Genomic DNA, 14,359 nt, shown 5'->3' with positions numbered 1-14,359 from the left:
TCTCATCACGTGGTGCATCCGAACATAATGTATAACAAATCTGTGAGTGTTTTCCTCAATTGGTTATTAAAGTTGCAATTATAGAACAATTAAAGAATAAACACCCTTGTTACAAAATTAATTTGTGTTCCGTCAAATGAAAGAAAAAGGAGATGTTAAAAGACTTCAGGCCTGAAGCCTTTTATTTGAGTGAGAAACTACTTCTTTTCCAAAACTACATTAATTTAGATAGATTATCTTTAAAAAAAAATACATATTAAACAAAGCACTGAAGGGGGGGGGGGGGGGTTCAGCAACAGACAAACAAAAACTTGGTCTGGAGTGACCCTTACAAACAAAATGGTGCACCCATTGTGCCTCCTAAAATGTTACCCCAATTACGGCGCTGTCAGGAAAACGGCCTGTATATTAAACATAAGACGAAACATATTTATAGAATAAGATGTCTACGTCATACCCTCATATTCTTACAACACCTTCGACGACACCAGACGACCTTGTCTACGCAGCGTTTGTCTACGTTTTCCTTATTCAATTTATGAAATTCAATTTCTCATGTTGCATTACTCCTTCTACACTCCCAGAATCTAATTTATAGGATTTGGTAATTGGTTTATATCTTGAATTGCAAACAAAGCACAGCTGAATCGTTTTCTTTATAAAACTTAATTCATTTACTTTGGGGTGGCTTTCAGACAAGAAGGGGGGAAAAGAGTAAAAGAACAGGACATTGTTTTCTGATGTGCTGAATTCATGACGCGTTAAATAAATTCCGCATTATTTTGCTTAGTGCACGTAACTTTTTAACTAAAAAGTTACCAGGTTACGGTATAAATCACCTTGAAAATTGGAAGAAAAATCCTATACACAAAGTAGTTGTACACTGAACATTAAACCTCGGTTATCATAAATAATTATCGACAATCAATATTGAATATAGATTACGAATATTTAATCTTGGTTATCAAAAATAGTTATAATCGATCTTCAATACTAAACATCGATTACCAAACTTAAATCTTGGTTATCAATATTAATTTTCGATTATCAACACCAACTCTCGATTATCATTATTAAATGACGATTTCTAACGACAAATCTGGGTTATCAATATTAAGTGTTGATTAACTCAAGTACTAAATCTGGATTATCAACTTCGAATATGAACAATTTCACCATCACATCTTTGTTATGAAATGCGAAGTCCGACTATTTTTGTTTCATCGCAGATAAACGGTGAATTTCAAATATTTTACAAACAACTTCGGCGAACATGTCTTGGCTGAAAACTTTAAAGTCATGCAGTACAAAAAGAAATAGAAAAATTCAATTCATGCAGAATGGTTTTAATAAAAAATGTATAAAAAGTAGAACTAAAAACCTGCCTTTAAATACAGTGGACACTATTGGTAATTGTTAAAGACCAGTCTTCTCACTCGGTGTATCTCATCATATGCATGAAATAACAAACCTGTGTAAATTTGAGCTCAATCGGTCGTCGAAGTTGTGAGAAATAATGAACGAAAAAAACACCCTTGCCACACGAAGTTGTGTGCGTTTAGATGGTTCGAGACCTCAAGTTCTAAATCTGAGGTCTCAAAATCGAATTCGTGGAAAATTACTTCTTTCTGGAAAACTATGGCACTTCAGATGTTTTATACTATCAACCTCTCCCCATTACTCGTTACAAAGTAAGGTTTTATGCTAATAATTATTTTAGGTAATTACCAATAGTGTCCACTGCCTTTAAAAGGTACATATAAAAGTAAGAACCAATTTGTGTTTCCTTGACATTGTATAAGTAAACCACAATGGTTTACACCCGGCAAATATATATTCCAATGGTTATTCCAATGGTTATTAATTGCATACCGGTTTTCGACTTATTTCTGCTTAACACAAAAACAGTTTCTAGGTGACACGTTACTCTAATTAACAATCGTAACAAAATAAACAAAAACATAAGCCACGTATCTTTTTCAAAATGGCTACTTTACAATGACGTATTGCACCCGTCGTTTTGTATGCATAAACTGCGGAGAAGTGTTTGCACGAAGTGAGATGGAGAGGGCGTGGTTTCACTACTTCTTCTTTGGAGGCGGATTCAACTTTGGAACCTCGGTGGGGTCGTCGAACAAAGGTGGCATGTTATCATCTAAGAAGGTGCTGAAATTGGAGGTGCCAAGTGGTGCTGTGCGTGTAGAAAGATGAATTAATTAATGAGATATGAATATTCATAAAAATGTGCGCAGGTAAGTGCTTGTTAGTACAGAAAATGGTCACCGTTGGAGGCCTGGAGTATCATCTTTTAGAGGGCAAGGCCATTTTCATTTTGCAAAGGGCACTTCCATTGGCAAATTTAAAATTCAAAAGAAAACTTTGCCAACACCAGCGCAACAAAGGCGTTTCTGCTTGCCTCTTTGAAATTTAAGGCCTTCCGTTAAAAAGTATTAAAACAACCTCGTTCCTATAGTTGTCTGATCTCGTCCGTGCCGTTTTACCTCAGCTTTTGTGTGTTAAAATAACCAAAGTGGACAGTATGAGACACTAACATCAGGAACAAGGTTATTTTTTCATTTACCAATCACACGCCAACTACATGGAAAACAATGTGCACAAGAAACAGGGTATATTTTATAGAACTGTTGAAAGTATGCTTACAAGAAAACGGTTCCCAGCTAAACTATAATTTTAACTGTAATTTAAAAAGAAAATAAACTATCTTTCTAAAATACAATTTCACGCATAAAATTTGTGATATCGTACTAATTGTTGCTAAGCAGATACCTTTTAAGCAATATTTTCTGCTTAAACGGCACTAATCTTTCTGATGAATTGTCTTCATATAATTATTATTCAAATTCAGAGGAGGGTGAAAAGATACTGGACACTATTGGTAATTGTCAAAGACCAGTCTTCTCACTTGCTGTATCTCAACGTGTGTATAAAAAAAATAACAAGCCTGTGAAAATTTGAGCTCAATTGGTCGTCGAGGTTGCGAGATAATCATGAAAGAAAAAACACCCTTGTCACAGGAAGTTTTGTGCTTTCATATGCTTGATTTCGAGACCTCGAATTCTAAACTTCGCAATCAAATTCGTGGAAAATTACTTCTTTCTCGAAAACTACGTCACTTCAGAGGGAGCCGTTTCTCACAATGTTTTATACTAACAACCTGACATGTATAATCTTGTTTTCTTGGCTCAAAAGAAGCAAGCAGTTCAATTTCGGCAATATTATTTTATTTACTCTAGGTGATTAGTTCCCAAACCACGTTCGCGAGTGAACAAATAAATAAATAGCAGTGACAATAAATGATTATCGATGCTATGCGTTGATAGGGTCCTAAACTGTTGTGTGCATTTGAAATACGATAGTATAGAATAAAATGTTAGAATATAAATTAGTGAACAAAACTATTAAGTTAGTAAGTTCCGGATGTAGTGGGTGTTAATCAAATGCAAAGTTCAATACATATTCATGAGTTAATTTGAGTGCGCATAAATCCTTCGAGGTAAAGCATGCCATCATGATTGATCCGATATCAATGGTGGATCGAGGCTCACTAAAATGCGAGTGAGTATATTAGAATAAATTAGTGAACACAATAAATATTCAGCATCAGTCGCAGATGTAGAGTGGGTGTTAATACATATTCATGAGTTATTTTGAATTCCCAGAAATCCTTGGAGGTAAACGGGTCTTTTTGATTGATCAGGTATTATCAGAGGTGGATCGACACGCACTTAAATGCGATAAAATAAATTGGAATGCCTTAGCGACGCGACTATTAAACTATTAGCAGCAGATGTAGTGGATGTGTAAACAAATGCAACGTGCTATACATATTTATGAGTTAATTTGAATAATGCAGAAATCCTTGGAGGTAGTCAGGTAATCTTGGGTACTATTAATGGGTGGATCGTGGTGATGGACAGGTGAAAGAGAGGAATGCGAAAACCAATTAACGTGTGATGATTAATAAAGGATGGAGGATGACCTTTCTAGGAGTTGCCCGTGGGGATGTCTGTCCTTAATTCCCGGGAGCAAATGACACATGGATGTCACGAACCTCGTTTTCAGTAGTCTTTCTTGGGAAAAAAATAAAAAATAACAAATGATTTGTGTTGTTTTTCTTTTCATATTGTTGTATTATTGTTATGTCGTTTGAATGTTGTTCTTGTTTTTGGTTTTGTTGTGTTTTTTTTGTGTGTTTTTTTTAGAGTTGGGGCTCTTTTTTTCACAAGAATACACTGAACTCTAAACAATAACACAAAGGTCGTGAGAGGGCAAAGTTATTTCGCCATTCACGAGATGTCCTTGTAATTGAACAAAATAAGATTAGAGAAGAGCGCTCTTTGATCGACTGTTTCCAAAAACAGAACATAATTTGTCTGCTACTTGCCGTCAACAAGAAATTACACTGTGTTTTGAAAACTATACACTAAAGGTTATGCGAGGGCAAGTTAATTAAAAAACAAACCAAAAACACGAGAAGTTCTTGGTATTGAGTAAAATGAGAGGCTTTAATTTGACTGCTACTTGCCGTAAACAAAAAATTAAACTGTCGTCCGAAACATACAATAAAGGTTATCCGAGAGCAAAGTTATTTCGCAATTCAAGATTGAGGCTTTTTTAAAGACAAAGTACACTATTGGTAATTGTCAAAGACCAGTCTTCTCACTTGGTGTATATCAACGTATGCATAAAATAACACACCTGTGAAAATTTGAGCTCAATTGGTCGTCGAAGTTGCGAGATAACAATGAAAGAAAAAACACCCTTGTCACACGAAGTTGTATGCTTTCAGATGCTTGATTTCGAGACCTCAAATTCTAAATCTGAGGTATCGAAATCAAATTCGTGGAAAATTACTTATTTCTCGAAAACTGCATCGCTTCAGAGAGAGCCGTTTCTCACAATGTTTTATACTTCTAGCAACCTCTCCCTATTAATCGTTACCCAGATAGTTTTTATGCTAACAATTATTTTGAGTAATTACCAATAGTGTCCACTGCCTTTAAATGAGTATAAGATCAAAAGCAAGACGTCTTTGATTGTTTTCCCCAAAACAACACATTTTTGACAGATACATGCGTCACTTAATAAAAAAAAATCAATGTTGTTGCTTTCAGAAGAATACAATAATGGTTGCATCGCTGAGCGAAATTACTTGAAGAAAAAAAAACATTGATCAATGAGTTTCTGTCTGATGGACTGTTTCTATAATTTAATTTTGTCAACTACAACAAAACGTATCGTATCGAACGCAAATTGTAATTTCGGATAGCATCACTATCCATATTTCAATTTGCGTGGACGTTGGAGACTGAGGTTTAAATTACTGCGCAGAGGGAAAACACTATCTAAAGATTTTGAAAGCTATAGCTAGCAGTAGCTTCATCGAGGGATTATACAATAGGAAAGGTAATGGCCGGTGATCTTTAAGGTAGAGTGTACATTTTGCATTTTTTTTTTTTTTTTTTTTTTTTTTTTGGGGGGGGGGGAGGCTTTATAAAAGAGTTTATTTCTATTATCACGAGGCCGTTGCGGCCACTTAAACGTGAGAGCCACACTAATTGATTTCCACTGTCGAGGAAGACAAGGAAAAGGGTCCGTTTTAAAAACAGGAGAACAAAAATAATGAACAATTTGATCAAAGATTGAATATCGTTCGAATTAAAGTTGGTTTATATTGTCAAAGAAAATGACAAGCAAAAGTGCAGGTTACGTTATCATTACAAGGTTCACGGTTCAGACGTTTTCCGCAGTAGGTCTATCAACAAATAAAAAAACATTATCACACAATAGTGGTCAGTTTCAAGACTACAACTTACATCAAGAACTAGATGAAAACAAAATTATATGACACTGCAGAGGGATCCATTTTAGAAGCAGAGCTTGTAGGCAAGGCAATGGTCCCTAAAGACTTGCTTTAAGACAAAGAACACCAATGACGGCGAACCAAAAGGTCGTACCATTCCTTTAAAGGCAATGGACACTATTGGTAATTACTCAAAATAATTACTGGCATAAAACCTTTCTTCGTGACGAGTAATGGGGAGAGGTTGATGGTATAAAACTTTGTGGGAAAACAGCTCCCTCTGAAGTGACGTAGTTTTCGAGAAAGAAGTAATTTTCAACGTATTTGATTTCGAGACCTCAGGTTTAGAACTTGAGGTCTCGAAATCAACCATCTAAACGAACTCAACTTCGTGTGACAATGGTTATTTTTCTTTCATTATTATCTCGCAACTTCGATGACCGATTGAGCTCAAATTTTCACAGGTTTGTTATTTTATGCATATGATCAGATACACCAACTGTGAAGACTAGTTTTTGACAATTACCAATAGTGTCCAGTGTCTTTAATTACTGGAACTGGGCACAGATGTAAAAACAAAACAGACGGACATAAATTCCACAGTGGTGTGTATTAACTTGATTGTTTGCTCGTAGCAGTACGTATACAACATCCAACAGAATGAATGCATTTCCACGATGTGAAATTGCTATAGCTCTAAATGCAGACATGTCATCAGGGAAAGACAAAACAGAAATTGTTGTTGATGTTTTTACGCAAACAAAAGAACCAACAAACAGACGGACACACACTCCATTGTAGTGATTATTAACTTCATTATTTGCTCCATCAAGCAGTACAGACATAGAAATTCAAAGAGAATGAATGCATTTCCACGATGTCTGAATGCTAATTGACTACATGCAGGAAGCTCATAGGGAAAGACTAAACAGAAAACTCTGTCGATGTTTCTACCACACACACACACACACACAAAACACAAAAAACTGACGGACACAATATCCATTGTAGTGTTTATCAACTTAATTATTTTCTCCAAGCAGTACAGACATACACATCCATTTCACGATGTCATTGCTAATTTTCTACAATCATGCAAGAAGCTTCGGGAAAGACAAAACATACATTTCTGTGGATGTTTTTACGCAAAAACAAAAAACAAAAACGGGGAACATAAATAAATATCTGGGGTGTATCAACTCTGCTTTCTCCAAGCATTAAAGAAGAAGGTGAAAGAAGAAGGGGGGGGGAAGGAATTCATTTCACCGATTTCATACTAATAATGTCTACATGTGCATGCAGGAAGCTCAGGGAAAGATAAAACAGAAATGTTTATGAAAAAAAAACAATTATAAATACAAAATTCCATGATAACTTGATTGCTTGCTCCTAACAGAATACATACATACACATCCAAAAGAAAGAATGCATTTTCAAGATTTCACAATGCTAATTTTCTTCATGCAGGAAGCTCAGATAGAGACAAAACTAAACAAGCGATGTTTTTGAATAAGATTACACGCCGGACACGCATTCATTAAAGGACACTGAACAAAAATGTGGTTTTTGTCTCCCACATGCGCCAACTTCCACGTGTGCTGTTAAATATACATCCCAGTGAATGGATTGTTCAGAACGAAAACATCGCAAGAAAAAGGACTGTATGTAACCATGGAGGAATGATATAAAGCTCTATCTGTTTGGAATTTCATTCCTTGCATTAATTTGCAGGAATTTCTTAATTGCAAATTCACCATTGTTAGGCCTTTATTATTCCCCTGGAGGTTTTTAAGAAGATGTAATTCACAAGGCGGAAGTACATACTAAGAGTTTTAGAATGAATTTCATTTTTGAAATACATGTAGGTATGCATCAATACACCATGGGTCAGGACAGCTTATTTCCATCGTGGTTCTCTTTTGAAATTAAACAGAATAAATAATTAAAAAAACATGAAGAAGACGAAGGAAAATGTTGGAAAAAAAAGTTTTAAGATGAAAAAAAAGTTTTAAGATGAAAAACAAAATTGTTGCAAGGTCCTACTGTTATTATGTGCCGTTTGTTTTAACAAGAACAATATGAAGGTTATTGGAGAGTGGCTTGTCGTCAGCGAACTGTGTGTCCTTAAAGATCGAATCTTTAAAGATGTGTCCTTAAAGATCTGTGTGTCCTTAAACAATGTCTTATAGACCTCATTTTGGCGTCATCACAACGTCATCACGCCGTCATTCTTCAGGCATGTACAAATATGATTTTAGCAAGCCTCCCCTACACAGAAAGACTACAAGCCCTGATGAACACAAGAACAAAGACGACTTTGGAGGTGACCTTATCGAAACCTTTAAAGATGGTCAAGGGATTGGAACAAGTCCATTGCAAGAAATTCTTCAAGACGGTCGGGAACACCCGTATGAGGGGTCATTCCTTTAAGCTGTATAAACCTACTCTAAACAAGAACATTGGGTGTAGACGAAACTTCTTCTCCAGAAAGAATCATAAATGGTTGGAACAGTCTCCCAAAAGCAAATAGTGAATGCCAAGACAGTGTCATAGTTTACTAGAAATAGCTTCATGCCTACATGTACGTGGACTGGAAGAACAATATGATAGGATATGGGGTCTCAAAGGCGGAAGCCTAAATAATTTCTCCCGTTAAATGCAAGCAAGTATTAAGATGGGTGGGGCAGGTTTATTTAAATTTTGCCTGGTCGCTCACCATAATTATTATACACATTCAACTACGAGTGACACAGGATTGGCCAATGGGCATGCCTTCTTTTAACCTCCAATAGAGGGCGCCCTACTCAGTTGATGTCATCCCGTTTTTAAACCACACGTTTATTTTATCTTTTAAGAACTGAAATTTCACTTGCTACGCTAGACATTACATTTTAATACATTTAATCATGATTTATTTTGTTTTGTTTACTGCCTGTTTTGAGCAGGCACCTTGATTGGGGCTTGGTTAAGTGCGCAACTTGGGTTTATTAATACTTTTATGAATAAAACGGTTGTGTTTATACTAGCAAATAAATAAGAGAAAATAATTGGGGAAAAAAACCAAGAACGAAATAGTAATATGAAGACACATCAGCAGAATAAAATGCTCATAAAGCACGTATAGCAAATCATAATGCACTTCTTGCTAAAAAATAAATGGTATTTTTTTAAACATACAGAAATGAAAGAAACTAAATGAACTAAAGGAACGTTAAAATGAATGAAGGCAAGACTTTCTTAAAATAGTTTAAATTATATGAGTCAATTTCTATAAAGGAAATGGTAGGAAACCAATCAAGCAAGTTAGAAGAACCTCTGGGGGGACAGAATCTCCTACCACACCGGCATGTTAATCCGAAGGTTGTTGGTTCAAATCCTGCTCTAGTATAAAAATACTATATTTTGGTATTACCCATATACACCAATGTGTGTTACTAGCACTGTATACTCAGTACTTTCCCGAGCTCTGTGAACAAAAATCACAGGCAAAGTACTCGGGTGGGATTCGAACCCACGACCTTTGCAAATCTAGAGCAGTGTCTTACCAACTAGACCAACGAGTAGCTAGAGGCAGTTTAGAATCCTAGTTTTAGCTGCGGGTACTGCAACGATTTAATAGATGTTAAATTTGCATATGTTTTGTCCCCGATGCAAATTTAACATCTATTACAAACCAAATCAAAATAAATAAAAAAATGTTTCTTACATATAGGTCCGCCGTCCATCATTCCAAAGACAGGGTTACTGATGGCAAGGAGGTCCATCCCGTCAGTTTCTTCATCGACGTCATCATCGCTCGAGATGATCCCTCTCGTAGATCCAGCCCAACTTATCGGGCGTGGCCGGTAGTAATTTTTACCTTTTCTTTTTCTTCGCCTGGGATTTCCAAAATTTTAATCAAATTAATCATTTTAGTTGTACCCTCACACCGTTGTGTGTTAGAAATAAACACTCAGTACTTTCCAGAGTGGAAGAAAAAAGAGAAAAGAAAAAAAAATCAAAAATCAAAAATCAGTATTCTTTGAAAATTATGAAAATATTCACATAAAGTCAAGGGTATTGTAGAGTCAGAAGTTGGAGTAGGGTTATTAAGCCCGTTGCATACTTCCTGCAAATGGGAATGCAATACGTCACAGCCTATGCAAGTTATTCACTGTGAATTTGTGAAGTTAACATTCGTATCGTGTTCGCATTGGCAGGAAGTTATGAATCGGGCTTTAGGATTTTAACTACCATACCTCTGAACCACACACCCAACTCCAACTACAAGGAAAACAAGAACAGCCAACGCGATGACCACAGCAGCCACTACCATTGCGACTGGAAATGACGACTGAGCCTGGGTGCCATTGTCATCCTTCCCACCATCATTTGGGTTCTTAGTGATGACACCAATGTCCACTTTTCCTGTGGTGCCACTCAGAGTGGTCTGGACAACAGTAGGAGTCGTTTGTGGAACAGTTGTTGTATCTGAAAGAACAGGAATAAATTTTTGATTTAGTATGGCTGGCTAAGTCAGGCATGTGAGTAACTATCCGTGAAAGGAAAGGAAAAGAGAAAACCGGGCAAGCAAAAAAAGAGGAAAAGACAATATTCCTATACTTTTGTACACAGAGAGTTAAGGAAAAAAGAGGAAATCAGCTAAAAAGAGGAAGTCTCACATGCCTGCTAAGGGTCAAGTGCATAGGACTCAAGATTTAGAGTGGTCAAATGTATTTTGGCCTAAAAAATTGAGCCGTGTCGTGCATGGGACTTAAGTTTTTGAGTGGTCAAGTTTTGGTGTGATCAAGTGCATATATGTAAGTCTCAGTTTTTGAAGTGGTCAAGCGCATAGGTCTCAGGTTTTTGAAGTGGTCAAGCGCATAGGTCTCAGGTTTTGAAGTGGTCAAGCGCATAGGTCTCAGGTTTTGAAGAGGTCAAGCGCATAGGTCTCAGGTTTTTGAAGTGGTCAAGCGCATAGGTCTCAGGTTTTTGAAGTGGTCAAGCGCATAGGTCTCAGGTTTTTGAGCGGCCAAGCGCTAATTCAATTATTCGTTTCAAATTCTAGAGTTGAAAAGCTTTGTGCAAACACGCCGTTACATGATATTGTAACAATCTCCGTAACCAATTCCGGGTAAACCTTGGAGTAAAATTAAGAGGTAGGATTTCCACGTTGCTATGGTAACGCAGACATTACCAATCCAAATTCCCCACTTGGGGATAGACAGGTCTCAAATTACACTCACAGGACCAATTCCATAAACAGCTCTTTCCAACAAAACAGCAATAAACTCACTACAGTCTCGAGAATCACGAAGATGATTGTATACTTAAGGGCAGTGGACACTATTGGTACTTACTCAAAATAATTATTATCATAATAACTTACTTGGTAGCGAGTAATGGGGAGCTGTTGAAAGTATAAAACATTGTGAGAAACGGCTCCCTCTGAATTCCCTCTGAATTTGATTTCGAGACCTCAAAATTAGATTTTGAGGTCTTGAAAACAAGCATCTGAGAGCACACAACTCGACGTTTCGATCAGTATGCTTTGGTCATCTTCTGGAGAATTTGTTTTTACGAAACATAAACTCCCATGATAAAATTTGTTTTTACCCAAGATGTATTTTAATACAGTAAACATACTCAGTACTTTCCCAAGGTCTGTGGAGGAAATCCTCAGGCAAATGTATGTGTGCCTGGATCTAGTGCTTTTTTAAATGAATGTGCAATGTTTTTCTGTGTAAATCTGTAATATTCTATCTTAAGTTCACTTCTGTAGTTTGTTATTAGCTGGGATCCATGGGAGATCAGTGAGTTTTTCTCACTGAATGGATTTCCCAGGTTAAACAATAAATAAATAAATAAATAAATAAATAAATAAATAAATAAATAAATAAATAAATAAATAAATAAATAAATAAATAAATAAATAAATAAATAAATAAATAAATAAATAAATAAATAAATAAATAAATAAATAAATAAATAAATAAATAAATAAATAAATAAATAAATAAATAAATAAATAAATAAATAAATAAATAAATAAATAAATAAATAAATAAATCACTGGAGTGGTATTCAAACCAGGGGTTGATTTCACAAAGAGTTAGGATAGTCCTAACTTAGGACTAGTCCTAGGAGATATACAAATTGCATGGATAGTCCTAAGTTAGGACGAGTAACTGGTCCTCACTCGAGACAAGACTAGTCCTAACTCTTTGTGAAATCCACCCCAGCAACCTTAACATAAACTCCCATGATTTTTCCCTGGTAGTGAGTTCATTTTACAAAGGTTTAATGGTCGGCAAACAAGTTTTGGTAATTTCAGTACGTTGACATTGCTGCTTGCTTCGATTTTTTTAATTCTTTTTATTTAATTGATATTGCTGTGAATATCCGAAGTCATTCAGTCATTAACGACTGGAATTCAATTTGGACTTCAGCATGTTAGTCCTAGGAACAATGTCTACCTCTTCTAGACAAAGACATCTGCACTCGTCAATAGCATTGTGAAGACGGAAGAAAATTTTGTCATGAAATTTAATATAACTGTAGGCCTAATACACAACGAAAAAACAATTTGCATTTTCATCATTTTCTTTCTTTCTTTTTTAGGTGGTTTCCATGGTTCTGAAACGGTGATGCCTAAGAAATTAACATACATTATTTTTGTTGTGTACATGTACACCAGTGGAAGAGAGGGCCCGATTTTTACTGAAGGAATTGTTTTATTTAAATTTCTGTTTTTTTCTGTGAAAGAAATTTTGCAGAAAAAAAGAATCAAATCATAAGGCCAAAAAAATATATGTTTAGAGCCTGACTATTTGAAAAAGGACATGAAGGAAGAGGGAGGATCTTTTTTTTCCACTAGTCAAAATGGCCGTCCGACACATTTTTAAAAACAACTGGCTGGGCCATTTTTTAAAACAAAATTGTTTTTATCTGAGATCGTTAACATGTTTCCGGTGTTTGAGGCATTATAAAAAATAAATTTAAAAAGGAGGAGTAAAATAAATTAAAAAGAAAAAAGTCCAGTGCCTTTAATGCTACAGGTATTCTATAAACTCTATGGTGAATGATCATGATGAGCCATGCACCGTCAGAGATGGATTTACTCAAATCTTCTTGCACCTGCCCGTATTCAATCATTGAAGATTGTTAATGCTATGTCAATATTTAAAAAAAACATCTGGCGATGTCACTGGACTGCTGGACAAGACAGGAATAAAAGACAGGAATAAAAGACGGGAATAAAAGATGGGGGAAAACGACAAAAAAAAAACCTGAGATTTCATACAGTGAATAAAAATTGCGCTACACTGAATCCGTCACAAACACAAATGATTTTAGTAATATGCACCTTTAAAGGAAATGTGTTTAAGTTTGGAGTTTGCCACAAACATGATTTAGAAATATGCACCTTTTAAAATGAAGGTTTAAGTTTGGAGTTTGGATAGATGACCTTTTTTGTTTATTGAAAATTGTAAACTGTTCACCAAAATAAAAAAAAATAGTAAGCAGATGAAGGGGTGGTAACCATTTTAAGAACCATGTCACACAGGGGCAATTAACAGGCAACCAGTTACAGGCAATCTCCAAGAAAAGAAAGCCATTAACATTTCAATTTTCTCAGAGATTGAAACACATTGTTTGAATAATTATTTCTGCAGTCCTGGGCCCAATTTCAAAGAGCTGCTAAGCACAAAAAAATTGCTTAGCATTAAATTTCTTCCGTGTTAAAAACAGGATTACCAAACAAATGTCCATTTCTTGCATATAGCTTGTTACTGGTATTCAGCTGTCGTTTGCTTATCCTGAAAATCACGTAGAACTTTGGTTGGTAATCCTGTTTTTTTAGAGAAAGAATTTTTGTGCTAAGCAAATTTTGGTGCTTAGCAGCTCTATGAAATTTGGCCCTGCTTTGCAGTTGGTTGCCTACAAGCTACCTGTAAAAGTTGGCTCATATGTGACGAGGTCTTAAGGTCATGTCACACAGGGGCAATTTACGGCAACCAGTTCCAGGCAATCTCCAAGAAGAAAAAGGCATGAAAAATACCTTTTAAATTAAACGGGATTTGAGGCATTTCTTGGTGAGGTATCAATACATCAGGTTTTCGGTACCACCATGTGTTTATCTAATTATGTTCTTCTGAAATTCTTTTTTCATTTTGAGAGAAGTGAGATGTATGATCATGACAGGCAGCAATGACACGAAAGAGAATTTAACACCTCAGCAGATCGATGTAGGAAGACTTCGTCTGTAATGAGATTGTTTACCCTAAGGGTCATTCTCATCCACTTGAGGAACATATAAGCCAATGATGCGACAAACGTCTTCAGTAACGTCTTTAAAATCCTGATAAAATGCCGCTATATGTTATGGAATTTGTGAAGACATTCTTTCTATTGATTTAAAGACACTGGACACTATTGGTAATTGTCAAAGACCAGTCTTTTCACTTGCATTATTATCTCGCAACTTCGCGACCGATTGAGCTCAAATTTTCACAGGTTTGTTATTTTATGCATATGTTGAGATACACCAAGTGA

At 35.8% G+C, this 14,359-nt stretch overlaps 1 protein-coding gene across 1 annotated transcript in view; it reads right to left on the bottom strand.

Moving 5' to 3' along the window:
* Nucleotides 1-10,049: 10,049 nt before the first annotated feature.
* LOC117298612 (sushi, von Willebrand factor type A, EGF and pentraxin domain-containing protein 1-like) overlaps nucleotides 10,050-14,359 on the bottom strand; it is a 39,287-nt gene continuing 34,977 nt past the window's right edge. The window contains exon 44 of the mRNA XM_033781930.1: nucleotides 10,050-10,294. Within this exon, the coding sequence (XP_033637821.1) occupies nucleotides 10,050-10,294 (245 nt within the window). The remainder of the gene's footprint in view (nucleotides 10,295-14,359) is intronic.

The sequence above is a fragment of the Asterias rubens genome, chromosome 13 (assembly GCF_902459465.1).
Source record: "Asterias rubens chromosome 13, eAstRub1.3, whole genome shotgun sequence".
Classification (NCBI taxonomy): domain Eukaryota; kingdom Metazoa; phylum Echinodermata; class Asteroidea; order Forcipulatida; family Asteriidae; genus Asterias; species Asterias rubens.
The sequence above is the reverse complement of the archived record's forward strand: the minus strand, read 5'-3'. Positions and strand labels throughout refer to the sequence as shown.